This window comes from Falco biarmicus, chromosome 7, assembly GCF_023638135.1.
Source record: "Falco biarmicus isolate bFalBia1 chromosome 7, bFalBia1.pri, whole genome shotgun sequence".
Taxonomy (NCBI): Eukaryota; Metazoa; Chordata; class Aves; order Falconiformes; family Falconidae; genus Falco; species Falco biarmicus.
In genome coordinates, this window is record NC_079294.1 from 9,967,721 (window position 1) to 9,986,724 (window position 19,004).

General features: G+C 41.8%; 1 protein-coding gene across 5 annotated transcripts in view; it reads left to right on the forward strand.

Moving 5' to 3' along the window:
* Window positions 1-19,004, forward strand: part of ENTPD5 (ectonucleoside triphosphate diphosphohydrolase 5 (inactive)) — a 29,918-nt gene that overhangs the window by 5,992 nt on the left and 4,922 nt on the right. For 3 of the 5 annotated variants that reach the window (XM_056347336.1, XM_056347338.1, XM_056347337.1), the window contains 12 exons: window positions 609-688; window positions 2,712-2,855; window positions 3,229-3,304; window positions 4,962-4,997; window positions 5,889-5,977; window positions 8,705-8,784; window positions 10,264-10,325; window positions 11,715-11,816; window positions 12,692-12,832; window positions 13,186-13,242; window positions 14,698-14,813; window positions 14,999-18,623. In XM_056347336.1, the coding sequence (XP_056203311.1) occupies window positions 609-688; window positions 2,712-2,855; window positions 3,229-3,304; window positions 4,962-4,997; window positions 5,889-5,977; window positions 8,705-8,784; window positions 10,264-10,325; window positions 11,715-11,816; window positions 12,692-12,832; window positions 13,186-13,242; window positions 14,698-14,813; window positions 14,999-15,085 (1,070 nt within the window). In that variant the 3' untranslated portion in view covers window positions 15,086-18,623. Of the gene's footprint in view, window positions 1-608; window positions 689-2,711; window positions 2,856-3,228; window positions 3,305-4,961; window positions 4,998-5,888; window positions 5,978-8,704; window positions 8,785-10,263; window positions 10,326-11,714; window positions 11,817-12,691; window positions 12,833-13,185; window positions 13,243-14,697; window positions 14,814-14,998; window positions 18,624-19,004 lie in introns of those variants that run through there. The other 2 variants (XR_008823168.1, XR_008823169.1) reach the window with 1 other exon arrangement.

Consider the following 19,004-nt stretch of genomic DNA (forward strand, 5'->3'; position numbering starts at 1 on the left):
ATTAAAATTGGTAAATGAAAGTTATAAGCACCAAAGGTCTGAGCCATTTTCAGGAGACCTCCTGTGCACAGGTGCACCACACTCCAGTATGTCTGCTTCTGACGTGGTGCCCAGGTACCCAAATTGGCTGCACTCGCAACAGGATTCAAGAGGGTGAATTAGCTTGGGTACAGTGAGCCAGCAAATTTGCAGACGTTGCAGATTGGCTGCTGGGACTCAGCTAATAAGCCCTTTAGGGCTATGCATAGTACCTATGAATTAGTATTTCACAACTAGCTTGGGGACAGAAGGGGAAAGAAATTTTATTAAGGTTAGGCAACAGTCATACTATATTGCTATAACTCATTGTAGTTCTCAAATGCAAAATTAACATACTTCTAGTTATAACAGCTTAATAAATTGCTTTTGAACTTGGAGGTTGCAAGGACAACATTATGTTAAATATGTTCCTGAAGTCAAGGAACAGTACTTGTTTTAGCAGAGTAACAGTACTGTTTGCAAGTGGAAATTAAGGATAGTCACCTTACAGGGGTTGCAGGCAACCTTTATGAAAGTAAAGAAAAAGACTGGAGGTGTTGACTGTTTCATGTAATGTTTTGTTTGTGCAGAAAATCTTCCTGAGTTGGAAGGGGAAATCTTTGAGTCTGTGAAGCCGGGTCTTTCTGCATATGCTGATCAGCCTGAAAAGGTAAGGTGCCCTCCTTCATCCCCTGTGAGTTGGCCTTGCTTCTGCTAATATGAGTTGGACTCAAACTAGCAGTTCAAGTGTTACTAATTGTAATTGCGGAGAGTCAAGAAAAAGTGTAAAGGTTCTACTGCTGGCTCTTTAAACCTGTCGCTCTACTTTTGTGAATTAGTTTCTACACAGTGAAATGGGAGCTGTTGTTTTACATATTTCATCAATGGAACAATGGCTTAATTGCTTAACTGCCATATATAACTAGACTATGTGCCTTTGAGAATTTCAAAGAAAAAGTGATTTTTGGCTCTAACAGCATCCATATTCAATGTTTATTTCCCCTATAGCTACCCCAAATATGAGTAAATATAATCTCCTGTCTCATTTACTAGTTATTTTCTCAGTTATTCATCTTGGTCGAAATTTTCAGTGCTGGTCACAGTTGAAATCAGCATATTTTGTTTTGATTTGCTTAGTTTAGAAGTATGGGGTTAAGACCATGTGGATTTTCTTTTTTTAGTCATGTTACACTGACAAGCAAAGAGGGTTCATTTGACTGACTCCTAAAAATGATGAATTTTTGTGTGCGTGTGTATAGTTGGATATACAAGTTTATTTTTTTACGTAAGTTACAGAGAAGGGGAAGGAGAAAGACGCACTTAGCAGGTTAAGCCAGGCCTTAGTATTTCTCTAAGTGTATTCTCTGCTTCTGTAATCAGACTTCCAATAATTTGTTTGTTTTGATTCTTTGCTGTTATCTTTGGAACCGTGGCTTGGAAGCCAGTGATATGTAGGACTCATTTCAGTCAGGCTCAGTTAAATATTTGAGTACAGTTTTAGCTGAGAAATTATTTAGGTATAGGCAGTTACTCTTCTACTGCCTCTGGACTTTTGTTGTTTTGTTTATATGTGGAGTTTTTCAAAACACAGTTGGACAGTTCCATCTTCCACAATCAGATTTATTAATTAACATACATACACATTTATAATTTTAATAAATTGAAGTTAGGTGCCATCCTCTTTATTTTCAAATGGGGGGTAGTTTTGAATTCATGCTCAGTATACTCATTCCCTGCCACTCTGTTGGATCAGGAGTCAGAAACGAGCACACAGCAGAAAGCACTAAAATAGTCCTGTTGTTGTGATACCCAGGGCCATTCCTGAAGCAAACTGCTATTTTCCAGATCCCCTACACTGACAGTAAGCTCTTTCACAAGCTAAAGGAGGTGCCAGAGAAATGCTAGATTAGATACTCTACCTTGCGTGCTTTGAGTTGGGGACTAGCATAGGGGAAGTTTCAAGTTTCTCATTTTGCTTAGTTGCATTCAATGCTACAGGAATTTTGGTGTGAAACTTTATGGAAGAGAGAATGGCTTTTGGATTTTTTTAAACTTTGATGAGATCTCCCATGCTTTCACTAAGTTGTTTTGTTTGTTGGGTAGGAGAGGAGAAGAATTCACTCCAAAAGGAATTTCTAGACTTTTCTCAGGAGAATGTTTATTGCTAAAGCAGAACTGTATTTGTTAGAGCAGTGTAACTAACTGAGAGCCCAGCAGCAATGCCTGTACCTCATGTGGTAAGCAGTCTACAGCTGGCATTTTAATTACACTACTTGCTATGGACACACTTGGAATTATATTGCGTTTAGTGAAATCTGCAGACATTCCCCTTGACCCTGATAGTTTCAGTTAGTAATTGCACCATCTAGTTTCATCCTACTGCAAGATGTTTAGGTTTGTCAAGTAATCAATTCCCTTACCTGCCTTCATCCTTTCCAAAAAATACCTTCCACAAACAATAAGATTTCTCTCATGTAAGATATATCTCTGAATACACCCTTCTTTCCAATGCAGACATTCTCTTTAAAGTTCTAAGGAGTTGTCTAGCGCAGTTTTTATACTTATCTTGGGTGTGAGTGAGGTATCTTCTGCTATTGAATACTGGTTTCACTAGTGTTGAGGGAGAACTGGGAGGCCTGTTTTCTGATGGCCTGTAGAAGGAAGTCAAAAGAAAAACATCCTTTTCCTTTTAGGGTGCTGAAACTGTCAAAAGGTTGCTGGACATGGCCATAGATGCTGTGCCACCTCATCTCTGGAAGAAGACCCCAGTGGTGTTAAAAGCCACAGCTGGACTGCGCTTGCTCTCAGAGGAGAAAGCTCAGGCTCTGCTTTTAGAGGTAGTACTAAGATCTTTTGGATGCACTTGTATTGCTCCCCCTGTTTCATCATTCATGACTCGGTTCTCCATTCTGTCTAGCATGAGAGAATTTCAGCTGTCAAAAGTGATTGTAAACCTATGACAGCATGAAACTCGCAGACTTTCTTGTATGGTCCTGAAATCCTCTGAGTTGATGCAGATAGAAGGCATGGGGAGAGAGACCTATGATACTTTTTTCTTCCTTTCCTAGCCTTTGAAAGAGGAAGAATATTGTCTACTCCGCACACTTGTCTTATTTTCTACTGCTGTGAAAAAGAAAACTTTCTTTGTCACCCTCAGAGCAGAACAAGACTCCTAAGACCAAGGAATATAATCATAATTTCTTTCTTCAGGTGAGAGAAGTCTTTGAGGAATCACCATTTCTTGTTCCAGAGGACAGTGTTAGCATCATGGATGGGTCTTATGAAGGTATGTTTTAGAAAGAGGAAAAAGTGAAAGCGAAGAGAAATAGGGGGGGAGAGAAAGAGAGAGATCTTATGAGCATGAGAGGGAAAGATAAATGGTCACTAAACTGAGTGAAAAAATAAAAGCTTTCTAACCTTGTCTGAAACAATGCAATCCTGCTTTTCCTAGGTGGTGTTGAGGACTTGATCATCTGTTAGGCTACAAGTGCAGATACACAGAGATGTATGACTTAGCTAGATGAAGGTTCTTCTGAAACCTTCTGAGGTTCCAGACCAGAACCTCATCGCAGAAATAAGTATGCAGGCTAATGCAGGCTCACCCGCTGAAGCCTGCTCTTGGGAACCAGTGGAAAAAAAGTGGTGTCCCCTTCTGAAAGGCAACATGACAATACAGAGCAAGCTAGGAAGCTTATGGGAAGTGCCTTGTAAATTCTGCAGTATCAGCATTAAAAGTGACCTATTCTGATTAGCTCATCAAATTTTGGGTGAAAATTGAGAGCACTGTGAATATTAGAGGAGGATGAAGCATAATTGGCAAGTATTAAAAAATTAGATAACAAAACAAATAAATAATATATCTAAAAATATTCTGACCGGGAAAAATGCAGCTAGTAAAGTAGCAAAGGAAGTAACGTAGAATACAACAAAAGGTGAAATATGTTGTGGGTTTGGAGAGAGTGATGATTTTGCAGTGCAGAACAGACCACTGTAACATTTTGGCTACATATCCAGACATACTACTTTGGAGAACAGGCAGGTAATAATCCTTCTGTACAGATGCCTGAAAAGAGCCATCTGTGATGTTACGTTGAGTTCTGAACACTGCATTATGGCAGATGTATTGCCAGTTCAGAAGGTGTTCAAGGATATCAAGAAGAAACATCAGGATGCTTAAACTACCAATAAATGGAGGAAGATTAAAGAGCAAAATCTGTCCGCATGGGCCAGGAGAAAAGGACAAGTACCATAAAGTCTGCAAGCATTCAGTGAAGTATGGTGCCAGGCATAGTTTGTCAACAGGATTAACGGGTGAATGTATAGTAGGGAAAAGTGTTGTATTGACAGGGAGCAGGACCAGAGGCATAATAGAGCACAGCATAGCCTGCCAAGGTTTATTTTAAAATCCCACTTCATCTACTGTCACGTTTGCCTGCGTTTGGGTGAGACTCATGCTGGTGTCAAGCAAGCTGCTGGAGTCAGAGGAGTTGTTTGTGTTTTACTTGTTGCCACTGTATCTGTAGTGTAATTACAGAAACCACGAGATTAAAACACAGTGGTATGTATGCGCTTTTCAGATTGGGAATTGAAAAGCCTGGGGCAAGGGGTGGGGGGCTTGTGGAATTGGCCAAGGAAACCTGTGCATTGTGTCAGCTTGTTACTACTGTGTATATTGTTTGGATAATAGACATAATTTGTGCATGCTGCAGTTGCATGGACATTACAAACGTTCTACCTATCACAGCTTATGAGATTTTAATGAATCAATAATGCATCATATCACTTAATTATAAGTTTGAATTAATCTCTGAAGGATGGGGTGGTTACATGTAGTTAGTAATGATTTCTAGGTAAATATATAACATGTGAAGGAGTGCTAATAGCAGGCAGGAGGTTGTGGGAGTATTCAGTTGTGACTTTTTTCTCTTTTTCACTCTTTGCAGGAATTTTAGCCTGGATCACTGTGAACTTTTTGACAGGTAGTTAATTCTGTATAACTTCTTTCTAAATATGAACTTGAGTCTCTCCCGTAGAGGTGATCACCCTAAGTTTCTCTGCCTTGGTTGCTGTGTCTTGCTTTTTTTCCCTACTGCGGCATCAGTGCTAAAACAATGGATTGTTTTGGGCAGCTGTGTTTCAGAGGGTGAGCCACACCTGTAGTAAAAAGGAGGCATCTTAATCCAGAAGGTGCCAGGATTTACTCAAGACTTGGGGGGCACTGGGAAGCTGGTTTTTCTAACATCATAGGTAGGGGAGCAGTACTGCTTATCTGTTAGAAGGTGGGAAACAATGTTTTACAATGTTCCTCATCCCAGCCTGAACCATGCAACTAAAATGGTGTAACAGGGGATGCATTGGAGCTGGAGCCCTACTGGCTTTAAGAAGTTCTGGGAATGCAATCTAGTAAAAAGAAAATCAGTGTTCTAGTAGATACATGAGCAAGCAAAAAAGCTGCTGTGGGTGAAGAGAAATGGTAATAGCTGATTCTGCTCGTATTATCCCTCCTCTCCTAGTGCCCTTGACCAGTTACAGAATTTATGTGCTCTCCCTCACAGTCTTCTTTCAGCAGGGGATACTTTGTCTCTTTGTGCTTCTGCTGGATACCTCGAGATTTATCTGCCTTTGTCTCTTGGGAGGGGAAGGTTGGAATCAAGGAAGAAAGTCCTATGAATGTTTTTGTGATGCCTTCTGTTTGCCTACCTTTTCTCTGTGATTTTTTTTTTTTTTTTTTTTTGTCTTTGAAGGCCAGTTCAGCCCTCCTGTATTGCTGTGATACTGTGATAACTTTGGTGGCTGACTGAGCATACACGCAGTATCCACATTTTAGCATTTGTGTGCTTGGGCTGTTCTGAGCATGGTGTTGTTTGCAGGACAGCTGTCTGGCCAGAACCAGCATACTGTTGGGACTCTGGATTTGGGAGGAGCCTCAACCCAGATCACTTTCCTGCCACAGTTTGAGGTGAGGAGTGGTTAAAAGTGCATGGGTTGGGACTGCAAGGCCAGTGGAGAGCCCTGAGCACTGCTGTGCTCTCTGATAGCACTTTGTTAGCAGTGGCACAAGCAGAGCATCTGTGGTGTGCAGAGCATCTGTGGTGTGCAGAGCATCTGTATTTCTGTTTCCTTGGACATCAGCAGTTGACTGATAGGCGCCTGCAAACAAAGGAGCCTGGATAACAAGGAAGTAAAAAGAAAGAAAGCAAATGGGTAAAACCAAAGAGAAACTGCTTTTGTTTTCTAGACCCAGGCTGGGAAAGCCCCATTAATGCTGATATTACTTTGTATTCAATAAATATAGAACAAACATTTCCAGGGAGTATTCTTGCATAATACAAGAAATTTAGGGTCTGCTCTGATGCTGAAGTATTTTGGTTTTTTTCCCCCCCGTCTGGTAACAGATCCTCACTAAATTTTGGAGGGGGCAGGTAGTGGGGTGGAGCAGGGAGTATCTCAACAGGACAAAAGTCTTTTGTAATAGCACAGTCAATCTCAATCCTGTCGTCTTCTTGATTTCTTCTCATTTCCTTTGAGAATTCCTTTCTCTGTTCCTAAGTCCATCTCTGTCCTATTTGTCAGAAATTCTATAGCTCTTTAGTAACAGTTTAAACTGGAATCCAAGTCTAAAGTTTGCATGGGAAAATTACGTGGGTATTGAAGGGCACTATAGCATTCTGTACCGTGATATTGTAAAGTTGGTTTTGTCACTCCTTCTGAGGGAGTCCTTTGTTTAGCATTTTTTGTTTACAGAAATTGAGATTCTTTAAGGGTGTTTGGTGACCATAAAACACATGGTTTTCATATCAGGATATTATAATTCTGCAGTGGTGGGTCATGTTGAAACATGACATGTAACCTTATCTTGTTCAGCAAAGCCTCAAGTACTCTGGACTTGCCCTCTGTTTTGTGTTGATAACACCTGCTGAAATGGGCACTGGACCAACAGGAAGGAGTGTTGCATGTCAGGGTTTTGGAGAATAAATAGAGCTGTGAAGTAGGCTGAACTGCAGCTCAGGATTCAAATGTCTCCTTCGAGCCCTGCAGGAAAAGGCCTCAAGGGTTTGCTACTGACCGGGACCGATGGTGTGAATTCATAGGGCAATGTGGAGTCAAGGTTCATGTTGCCTTGCTTGTACGCTGTCTGCTTCTCACCTGTATTGTCAAGTTCACACAAAAAAGCACATGCATAGCTCTGTATGTTTCTGAAGACTTTTTCCCATCTGACAGAATTAGCAGGGATTCCCCGCTTTGGTTTGTAGAGGGTTTTCTTCCCTTCCTGCAGTCTGAGGCAGTCACATGTTGGCTGTTGTATTCATTTTGAACAAAATACTGTAATAGTAAGGGATTAATGAAATGCAGATTACAAGCAAATAAAGACATACAATGATAACTGCGTGGAGCTGTTTTTAAGCTAGTGTTATGCTTTTCATGGTATTATTGCCAAAGTTATAAGCAACTGAAAACCAAACATAATCATTATGAAATTGTCTGTCTGATGCCTGCCTCACTGAGGAGGGGTGTGAGGATTTCTACTTTTTTGCGAAAGCCAGGCATGAAAAAATCTGGTGGTTTTCTCCAAACCATTTTTTTCTGCATCTCTCCTTTTAGTTTTTGTGATGTACAGTTTAGGAACAGAACTCAAAATATGGCAGAATCTGGGTATGTTGGATCAAGGATGTGAGTGTCATTCCACCTAAGGCCCAAAATAAATTTCAGTTTGTATTTGTTCAGGAGAAACTCAAGCTGAACACTGCCAAATCTCTTTCCGCTTTGAGCAGGCTTCTGTCTAGAACTTTACATTTATAACAGAAATAACCCGGATCAGGATCTGCATACTTGAATGGTAACTACAGGAACTGTGCAGCTTCAGTCCTCTTTGAGATTCTGCTCCTTGGCCCAAAGCAACTGTCAGATAGGAATGCAAGCCAAAAAAGGCTGGGAGAATGAGGTCATTAGCAGAGGGAACACAGAAACTGGGACTGGGATCTTGGAGACTGGAAACAAGGGAGCAGTAAATAAGCCCTAGACTGGTTCAGATTTACAAGAATGAGAGTTAGTCTGGCAAGAAGGTAGGGACTGAGTACCAGTGGGGCGAGGTGCGCACAGAGGGAAGACTGTGAAAGGCGGAAAACTGGAGGTGGTGAGACAAGAGGTTAATTTAGAGGAAAGCCCTTAAACCAGGTCATAAAGCAGCCCTAAGACTGAGAGTGAGTGGTCACAATGTTTCTTTGAGTATCAGTGAGATGTTTAATGTGGTCAAAACGTGGCCTGTACTTCACTTTGCATCTTTAATTCTTCTGAGTTTTTGAATTGAGGTGTCTATTCTGACTTGCAAAAGTCCATAATGTTTCTAGTGCAGCTGATTTCGGTGGGGACTCTGTGTATGTAGACTAGCATGTAAGTACTCTGAATAACTCAGCTATCCTGAATTAGAAAGTATTTTCATCCTGATCTGTTGCGCTTCCCTACTATACATTGAAGTAACACCAAGATGCATATAAATAAACTCAGTGGTAAAAAGCTGTAGATGTTACAGCAGTGTGCACTGTTGGAAAACTGTTCTTTGTGTTCAAAGCAGATCACATGAGTGTGCAGTAAACCCTGTGGGTGTATCTGTGATATTGCATCAAAGCTGATTATTTTTTATTGCATAATAGAAACTAAAAGATTTCTTCTTTTACTTAACTTTTAGGAAACTTTGAAGGAAACCCCTGGGGATTTTCTTACCTCATTTGAAATGTTTAATAGCACCTACAAGCTCTATACCCACAGGTGAGGAGCAAAAAGGCTGCTGTCTCCACTGGGGAAATCAGTCTTTCTGCAGCCCCTGAGCTAACCGCAAATGGCTATGTCATCCTGTTACCAGCTGTTGGGAGCATGACTTTTTTTACTAGTTTTCTTATCTGCTTGAAACATTAGTTGAAGTGGAACATGACATTAGTTGACTGGAAACATTCCAGGATCATAGTTAATATCATTGCAAGGGAATATTAGTTAGTCTGTCAAATGGAGAGGAAGTATTATGAGTCACTGTATTTAATGAGAAGAATTCTTATTACTGCGTTCAAGCCAAATACTCTGGACCAAGCAGAAAGGTAGATATTGTGCCAGTAGTCAGAACTAAACCTGGTCAGAGGTTTGGAAAGAGGACCTTCCTGAGACTCTTTACTTCTTAGTTTGAAATGGCATATCTCATCAGCAACGGGACAAAAAGTAACACCTAGACTGATGTAAACCAGAGACGGCCATAGGCAGCTGATACAGACCCTGGAGCACAACAGATTCTTGAACCAATTGGAGAGGGTACTTGGCCTCAGATAATACAGTTGTGCTTACTGCATTAAGCTGACACATTTCTGAGATGTCTACAGTGAAATCCAGAGAGTTTACCTGCATGACTTAGAGTTGGTCTCAGCCAGTAACTAGTAGGGTGAAGATTATCATCTCAAGTCAGTGGCAGCATATGCTTACTTGACAGCAGAGCTGGTGTAATAGTCCTCCTTTCCTCCTGCTTATATTTACTGATGTAACCTATCACTGTATTCACCAGTGCAGTCCATTAGATCACTTAAAATAATTGTGGTTGAAAATCTTCTCCTAAAAATGAGGGAGCTGGAGGTTAGTTTAACTCTGATTTATTCTGTAAACATTTGTGTTGACACGACTAAAGGGATAAGTAGCCAGACACAGAGGTGGGAATGAAAGGCCCAACAGGCTTTTAATCTGGTTGTGTTCTCGTAAATATTGTTTACATCCTAGCTTATAATGAGTATAGCAGTAATCTGTGGAGTCAAACAGGTGAATTTTCACAAAGGCACAGCTCCCATTTAGTTGGAGCTTCTGCAGTTGCCTTGTTAGTTCTGCCCTAAGAGCACATAGTCTTACGTGTATGACAAAAATGGCCATTGTATTCCCCATGGACTCCTCACAATACCCTTCTTTTTCCTTCATTTTTAAGATTGTGTGGTTTTGCTTTTCATGAATGTCTTGCAGAAATGTCATCAGCTCCAACTGCTTTCTGCAATTTTAGATTTACCCATTTTACTGCTTGTTGGTAATTCTTGGGTTTGTGTCACTCTTTTTGTACTTGGAATTGTTCTGGCAAAGGGAACTCTTGTTTTAGAGAGGGGAGACTTGTGGGAAGCAGAGGAAGGCAATCTGGTTTGAGTGTTCCAAGATTTAGGAAGACACTATAGGTGAAGTGTACCAGATGTGTGAGAATTAAAACTGTAATGTCATTGTTGTTTGCAGCTATTTGGGGTTTGGACTAAAAGCTGCCAGACTAGCAACACTTGGAGCTTTGAATATGGAAGGTATGTTAACATCATAAAATATCCAATATTTTTGAAGAGATGGTCAGATGTAGCCTCGTATCAGCATCAGCAGCCCATTTCCCCCGTCTTCACTTCTGTTTCTTCTGGGTTTTTACATTTTCGCTGGTATAAATCTGTCTGCAAACGGGCTACTGCTTAAGTAGTTGTCTTGTGAGACAGCTGCTTTTCCGTATTTCCAGGTTCAGCCAGCAGTGAGACTAAGTGAAAATTCCAGAACTGCACACATGGGAGCATACAAATGCCATACAGACATGGCCTGCCACAAACGCACAGCTTTACACATCCACAGAAACACAAACAACATGAATAATTCCTTTTCCAAAGGATTGCTGCTTAGGCCAAACCCATTTTATAGACCTCCCTGGTGGCCTGCCGTGTTCCTCCTGTTGTATTCACTGATTAGTGAAGTCCCTGAGCACTCTCACTCACTAACTTGGATGCATAGTCACATTTCTGAGCCTTTCCAGTCTCTCACCCAGACCTTAAGTCCTTCCAGTCTTCATGCCCAGAGCTTGGGACTTTTGCCCAGTCTCTGTCCAGGACCCTGGATGTCTTTCCACCTTCTGGATTCTTACTTGCTAGCTAGATGGACTTGTGTTAATTACTGGAACGTACTCAAGTAAAAAATAGTTGGGAATAGGATTTAAGAAAAGGATAGGACAGACTGCAGTTGACTGGTCACAAAGCTCAGACAGAAAAGCATACTGACTTGTGATTGCCGCCTTTTGTCATCCCCTTCATTTTCCCACATTTGTGCTTCCCTGATCCCCCCCTTTCCCTGCCTTGGAGCCTTCCCCTAAACATCCCATAGCAATTTTTGCAGTCCCACAATCCCCCTCAACCAGCTTTTTCTGTGAGACCTGTGGTGGCCACAATAATCATGTATTTTTCTTAATAGTTACTGTATTTCTGCCTGAACCCTTCAAAGGTACATTCAGTGGATCCTGGAGCAGCCATTGATCAGTGTCTTAGGAGGTTTTGTCTTCATTGCTAGTTGTTTTGTTTGTCTCTGTTATCTGCTGCTTGTTAGGGTTTATGTGTCTGTGTTTAATTTATTACCTCTCTTGTTTCTTCCCTTCTGTGGTAAGTAGCCATTACCCAGATATCCTTGTGCCATTTATCTGTCATTAACAAATGACAAGCCCAGCTGCTTCGCAGCTTGTAGGACAAAATGGACACAACTTTTCCAGACTGAGACTGGTCCTTAATTCATAATTAGTTTGTGCAGCATCTGTCAATTCAGATTTCTGTACTTTTGCTTAAAGACCTTAATTAAGATCTTTCAGCTTTTTATTTTCTGATTCTGCATATTGATCGATAACTGTGTTAAATTTTATCCTTTCTGACTCCCCTCTGGTTGCATTTCAGCTGTGGATGGACAAATGTTCCGCAGTTCTTGTTTGCCAAAGCAGCTGGAGGCAGAGTGGCACTTCGGGGGAGTGAAATACTGGTATGGTGGCAACAAAGAAGGTAAACTAAGGGGACTTGCTGCTTCTTGTAAGATAAGTCTTGTCTCCAGAATCTGAGGTTTTCCTTGGCAAATATTCCATCAGTTATCTCAGGTTATGAAGGATACCTGTCCAGTCATAAATGTGGACTTTTGACAGAGCCAAAGGGAAATTTGAAGAGATATATCTGAGAATAGCTGGTCTGTACTCTGCGCTATGGCTGTGATCTCTTACTACAAATGCTACTTTATAGGAAATGTTAGAGTTACTTGTGCGAATGGGAGAGGTTTTTCTGAGGCTCTGAGCTAAGTGGAAAAGGTCTGGCTGTGTTAGGATACACTTTGGCCTACCAGTTATTGTATCTCACTTGTGGAACTGTTTCTTAAGATACTGTCCCTAACGCTGCATACAGAGAGTGATGCTGCTACCATCAGCAACTAGAACAGATCCCAGTGGTGACTGGTGCTGCTTTGCTTTACAGTGGGGAACAGAAGAGCTGTTTGTGGTGTGTGGACTGATAAAATTACAGTGTGATGGGAAAAGAAAGTAAGGTTTTATCTCGCAGGTGGTAGCAAACGTAAGTGAGATTCTGCTGACCACAGAACACAGCAGTGGGAGTTTTGCCTGATGGGGAAGAAGCTTTTCAAGCACCTGTACTATTTGTGCAGCGCACCTTTCAGACTGCTATGACCAGGTCTAACCAGTTCTGCTTGATGATGGTGATTTAGAGTCCTTGCATGCAGATGCCATGCTGGCTTACAGAAAGGATACCTAAGCTCTTCTCACCCCATCCGATGCTTTAATCTTTTGCTTCTTCCCTTTTTCATCCTGTCGCCACTGATTCTTCTGTCTCTGGTTATGCCTGTTTGGCTCACCCCATCTGTGTTTTTCCTACAGGCGAAACAGGATTCAAGCCTTGCTACTTGGAAGTACTCAAGGTTGTCAAAGGGAAACTGCACCAACCAGATGAGATTCGTCAACGTTCCTTCTATGCTTTCTCCTATTACTATGATCGAGCAGTTGACACAGACCTAATTGGTAAATTGGTTTGGGATAATCTACTATGTGTGAGCATGTCAACAAGAAGGTTAGATGAAGGGACCCTGGAAGCTGGGGAACAGGGGAGCAGGAAAAGGAATTGTGTTGAGAAAGAGGAAATACACAGAATGCCATCAGGGAATGAACGTATATCCATCAGTGCAGACTGATGTTCAGAGTTCAGCAGATGAGACTTGTGCTTTAAGCTCCAGTTATATTTGCAGCTCTCTCTTCTGATACTAACAGATCTCACTCCTAGCCCAGCATCACAGTTGCACTCTAGGGTCAGCTTAGATATAGAACTCAAATACTTTCAGGTCTGTGACGATGTTTTCTCACCTCTTCCTTTTCAGATTATGAAGAGGGAGGTGTTTTGGAAGTGAGAGATTTTGAAAGAAAAGCCAAAGAAGGTAATTGTCATGAGACTTGGGAAACTGGTGTGTACAAGAAACAACAAAAATACGTATGTATTGGCAGTACATAATGTGAGTTTGACATAAAGGGAAAAAAAAACCAAAAAAACAACAAACCCCAAACAGTTTGTTTAACCTTTATTCCACATGCACCTTCCGTGTCATGTTACTTTTATTAGCCAACACCTGTAACTGTTGCAGATGACAGTACTGATAGAGCAGTGAGGGGAAACATAGTGTTATTAGTGGCTTCACAGTTCTATTCAGGTGAGGAGGGATAGATTTGCCATATTAAGAGCTCTTTCTGTCAAACTGCAACTCTCTGAGTTTAGGAGAGCACTGACTTCTCTGTCACCTTAAAACCTTTTAAATCTCTAACAAAATGGAGGGGGAGAGTAAGTCTGACGGCCTTTTCTGCATTCCTTTCCCTCCCCTGACTTTTTTTCTGAATGCTTGTTCTGGTTTTGTACCTCCTCCTGTAAAATGAGAGCAAGGCATTACCTCTGAATTGCAGAGGTATCTACCTCATGATAGACTCTATTTTTCACCAGAAGATGTTTATGTAGTTGAAGACTGACCTTTCTCTAAAATAGAACTTAAATTCTAATGATTTTTCAGTTAAACTTAATATGTCTAGAAACTCTGATGGTTTTGAACAGGGGGATTAGTCTGCAGAGTCTGAGTGTGCATTGGTTGGTTTTTTTTCCCCTGGATACTGAGAGAGCTAATTTCCAAAGATGCGCCTAAGATGTTATCTAACACCATCAAACCATTTATTTAGCTTTAAAAGCATTGGAATATCAGTTCTGTGACCCTAAATTAATGCTCCTCTTTCTCATTCAATAGTAGGAAGATGCTGCTTATCAGTTTCTAGAAAGAAGTGAACTCTGCTCTTGGTACTTGTAGAACAGGGCGGTAGCAGTAGGTCTAGAAGATGATGCTTAGTGTAAATCCATTTCCCAGTCGCTGTCACCTTTATTGTGACTTAGCTGCAGCAAGGGAATGGTTGGTTGGGCAAAAGCCTTTTCCATATCCTTGGACATGTGTGGTTGGAAAAAAATAAAAGCAGCTGCCATCTCAGAATTACTGGAGCCGTCCTTGGTGACTAGACAAGGAAAACAAATGACATTGTGTGCTTGAAAGAATAAGTAATCTACCACCTCCCTGCCAGCTGTCAATTGAGCAGAGATTCAGACTTCAAAAGAGCTATGTGGATTATATTGCTGTAATAAAAGCTGTATTTGCAATGGAGTTAAGAGAAAGTGGAAGTACTATATGGGTTTTTCTCCAACATTGTAGAGCAGCTGTGTAGCATGTACCATCTGTCATATGTACCCGTTAATAGAAGTGGGTGGCTTGTTTTAGTAGGCTTTGGCTTGAGGTCAGTTCAAATGTACAATGTGGATAAAAACTCTGATTTTGCTGAGATCTGGTGGTTTTTCTTCTCTCTAGTCTGTGATAACATGGAGAGGTACAACTCAGCCAGTCCTTTCCTCTGCATGGATCTCACTTACATCACTGCTTTACTAAAGGAAGGTTTTGGATTTAGGGACAATACCCTCTTACAGGTAAGAAAAAGGTTAAATCCCAAAGCCAGCTTTCCAATCTCTGTATCAATCAACATGCAGTAGTTCATTTTTCTGGTTAATTATCTACTGAGTTTTTCCAGGGTTGTGCCATGTAGTTGCTGTCATCTGTGCAACATATAAATCTAGAGAACTGTCAGGAACAATAACTCTTTCTTCCTTTATAGTTAACAAAGAAAGTGAACAACATTGAGACAAGCTGGACTTTGGGTGCTACCTTTCACCTACTGCAGTCTCTGGGGATAACCTATTGAGCTGTGACATTCCTGTGGACTTCAGCATTTCTGAAAGGCTGAGAAAGCAAATGGAAATCTCCAGGTACGTTGTTCAGCTGGAGTTGGTCACAGCAGAACACAGACCAAAGGTATAGAACAGATCTTCACCCCAGATTGGCGTTGTGCATCATGAGAGTTGCCACAGTGTGATTTATGATTGTGATTGCTGTAAATGATCCAGAAGCTGCCTTCTGACAGACAAAAGACCTTAACCCCAGCGGAGTATCCGCAAGGCGCTCAAAGCCAGCTTTCACCAGCACATTTGTATAGCGTCCCATTGCTAGAAGCACAGAGTAAGTACCTGGCGTGTGGTGGCAGGCTACAGACATGTGACTTCCCCTCCCCATTTTATTTTAAACACACTTAAGTTTGCTTGTGAGATGTTAAATACAGACATCAAAGATGGCACCAGCAGTCATTCAGAGAAAAGTGAACAACACTGGATGATGCCAGCCTCAGCGTTTCAAGTACCTGACTGTTAGCTTGGCTAATACGTTGCAGGAAGACTCTAGTCTTTCAAGAAGGGGTCTGTTATAAGCACACTTTGGGCATGGTTTTGGGAAAGGTGTCGGCTAAAACAGAGGTTGTAACTTACCAAGTATTTCTTTAGGCAGCAGTCATTTCCTAAGCAGAACATGTGCCCGACTGTGTTCCTTTTAGCTGCCCTTTACAAGTCTATGCAGCTATACCGTCCGTACATCCGGGTAGAAGACCTGATAACTCAATTCATTAGCATGTAGTCATAACACATAGTTGTGCTGGCACAACTAGGCAGCAGTGCTATTTAAACCCCACTGCCAAAAAAATGCTTGTCACGTTACATCCACAGGGAAATTAAGGGTGCAGTCAGATGAAATGGCTGATCTGATAGCTCACTTTGCCCTGAGAGGCAGTTCTGTTTCTCTGCTCTCAGCAAGGCACTCACACAGCTGCCTTTCCCCTGATGCTGGTGCTCCTCAGGTTCTTTGGTGAGCCAATTCATGACACCAAACTTGATTTAAATCAACTCACCGAAGCATCAAGCCTAGTGCCAGCATGAGGGAAAAGAGCACTACACAGCCTGGAGAGACCTGCTGGGCCACAGCCCATTTTGTCCAAGTGAGCTGTGGGTCTCCATCTGAAAGTTTGGGCTTACCACTTCCTGCACTTTCCTTAGGAACCTTCTCTGCCTACAGAGTTTTTTGCAGTTGTTTAATAGACAAAAATGGGGAGAGAGTGGAATTAGCATCAGAAACAGAGGGAGAACAAGAAACGAAGTAGCTCTGCTTGCTTATCTCTTGTCCCTTTTAAATTGTTTTAAACTTCATTTCTCTTTAATATAGTGGAGTTGGACCCACGAAATGTTGTTGCAGGCCTGCATTGCTCTGGCATGATTTTTAATATATATATTAGGACTTAAGGAACAGTGTGCCCGGTGAAGGGGTTGCAGCTGTTTGGGAAGGCCAAGACTTCTGTCAGGATAGCGTGAAGCTATTTGAGTAACAATTTAAAGTGACACCAAACATAGAAGCAATGAAAGATCAGTATTTTAAATACAGCATCTCATCAGCTAGGTTAGAAAGCTGGGCTGTAGAATCCTGGTTTTTTTGTTTAATTGGCTGTAGAGAAGATCAAGGCTGCTTGAATACCTTGAGGCTCCAGGTGCAGACCTTGCATTGCCCTAAGCAGAAACAGCAGAAGAGACAACTTTTTCCACCCCATGAAATAGCTGGCAGGTAGCTCATAAAAAATTAGTATCTTCTACTCACTATAGAATGTACAAAGAAAAGGTAAATCTACCCCAGTCATAAGAACAGAGGTATTACATGACAAAGGGAAGCTTTTGTCCACCAATTTCTTGTGATGAACACTTTCCTGTCAGGCATTTACAGTTACCTATTTGCTCTAACACACCTTTCCCACTTCTGTAAAACCAAAGACTGCCCTGACACTACCTTCCCTGCAAACTGGATTTGAAAATAATTAGCGATTCCCAGCAAGGGGAGGAAGGAGCTCACTTGTGCCCTCACCAATCTTGCCAGGCAGTTTGGAGGCACTTGCCTTACTGTGAATAGCAGTCCACTTGCAGTTAGCAGCGTTCAGTTTGACTGTGGCTGGTCAAGCTAATCCCTTCTCCTGTCTCAGGTTTTATGGTGCTAGGGTGTGAGGTATGCTTTCGATTGAACAAGTTCAGTCAGCAACAAGAGAGTGAGGGCTGGGCACAGAGCTATACCCCTACCTGTCCCACCACTGACACCCTGCTGTCAATTCAGGCTGTTTCTTTGAAATATGAAATGTCCATCCTACCTGTATTCCTCCCTACCAGAATCCATTTTGAGATTCATGTCGAGCATCACACCAGACTTCTGTTCCTTGCTCCCTAGGAGCTTGTTTGAACATGAAGAAGTAGTTGTGGCCTCTTCAACTGCAAACATTTCTTATTCCCCTTCCTAGTACCTTGTAAAGCTTAGCACATGGTCTGCTCTGCACAAGGTGACTGCAAACACATTCATTTTGTCTTCAGTGAAGAATTAATATTCACTTCTGTATTCTCAGAGAACATGAAGTAGGTGCAGTGATTACTAGCCAGGCTGCGTCACGCCTGAGAACTAGCTAATTTAATAATCCCAAAGTCTTCTTTCCGTCTGAGCCAGTGCTATGACAAACTCTTACTCAACCTTGGGGCTGAGCCGTAAGCAGGGAGGCTGCATTTGAAACAAGGGAAGGTGGGATGTTGTACGCAAGCAACCAGCAGCAGCAGATCTGCCACCTGAATAGACACTCACCCTGCGGAGTGCATAAGGGTTTGGTTTTGTCTGAAGGGAAAATGGTCTAGAACGAGACGGGTGCTATGCAGAGGAAGCTTCTTTTCTGTGTTCTTTGCCTCAGACTCCAGTACTACAAGTGCTAGGTGGGAGCATCTGCTTCCCAGTGCCAAAGCTGTGTTAAACCTGCATGCTCACGGCCTGCTTTTGTCACTGGCACAATTCATTTACTGAAGCGTAACTGCTGCTCTCTACCAGGGGCCTGATCCTGCAGTCATGAGAGAAACAAAAACTCTACCCAAAGGTTTCTTTTGCAAGAAATTGCAGAATCGAGCCCCTGCTGTTTACATCTGAACTACTCAAGGTGGGTGGGGGATCTAGAGAAGCCAGTCAAGTCCTCACACCTACCCTAGTGCAATGAGATTATTTATTAGCTTAACTAAAAACTAAGCAGCCTTTTAAGAGTCCAGTTCTACTTGCAGCCCTGATTTCTGTCTCCTCCTTTGTAATGTCTTTTAGCCAGTCACTAACAGGAACTGTCTCATAGGAGTTACTGAAGAAGCACAAATAATGGGTTTCAGCTCAGAGCTTATGCTTCATTCTTTCTGATGTTAATTCCTGATACTGGTAAACCATACCTGTAAATCTTGCCCGTGGGCAGTGCTCACTTAATTTTGTGAGTGGCAAACGTCTAATGCAGGAGGCTGGTGTTTGGAACCTAAGACAGAATATCTTGAATGTCTATTTTAGTAATTAAAGCATTTTTAACAATATTCAAGACATGGTGGTACAGTTTTCTTTCCTAGATATTACTGTTATCTTGCAATTTTTTCATGGAGCCCTCAAGACCGGCCAGTTTGACAAGAAACACCATTATTACATAAAGCACCAAAAGAAGGGCAGAGAAGAGGGTGAAAGACAGACAAGATTACAGCTTTAAAACATACCTGCCACCACGTGCTGTCTCTCTGCTAAAATCTCCCCCTCCTTTCTGAGTCCAGGAAGTGCTAAGAACCCAGGAGTGACATTACCGCTCTAGAAATCATGTCAGGGAAAACTGAAAGTAATTAAGCAGCAAAAGTTGCAGCTGGCAAAATTCAGCACCGTGTTTGCCAAAAGCCAGACAGCGGTTTTCACCTCAAGCTGCAATTCAA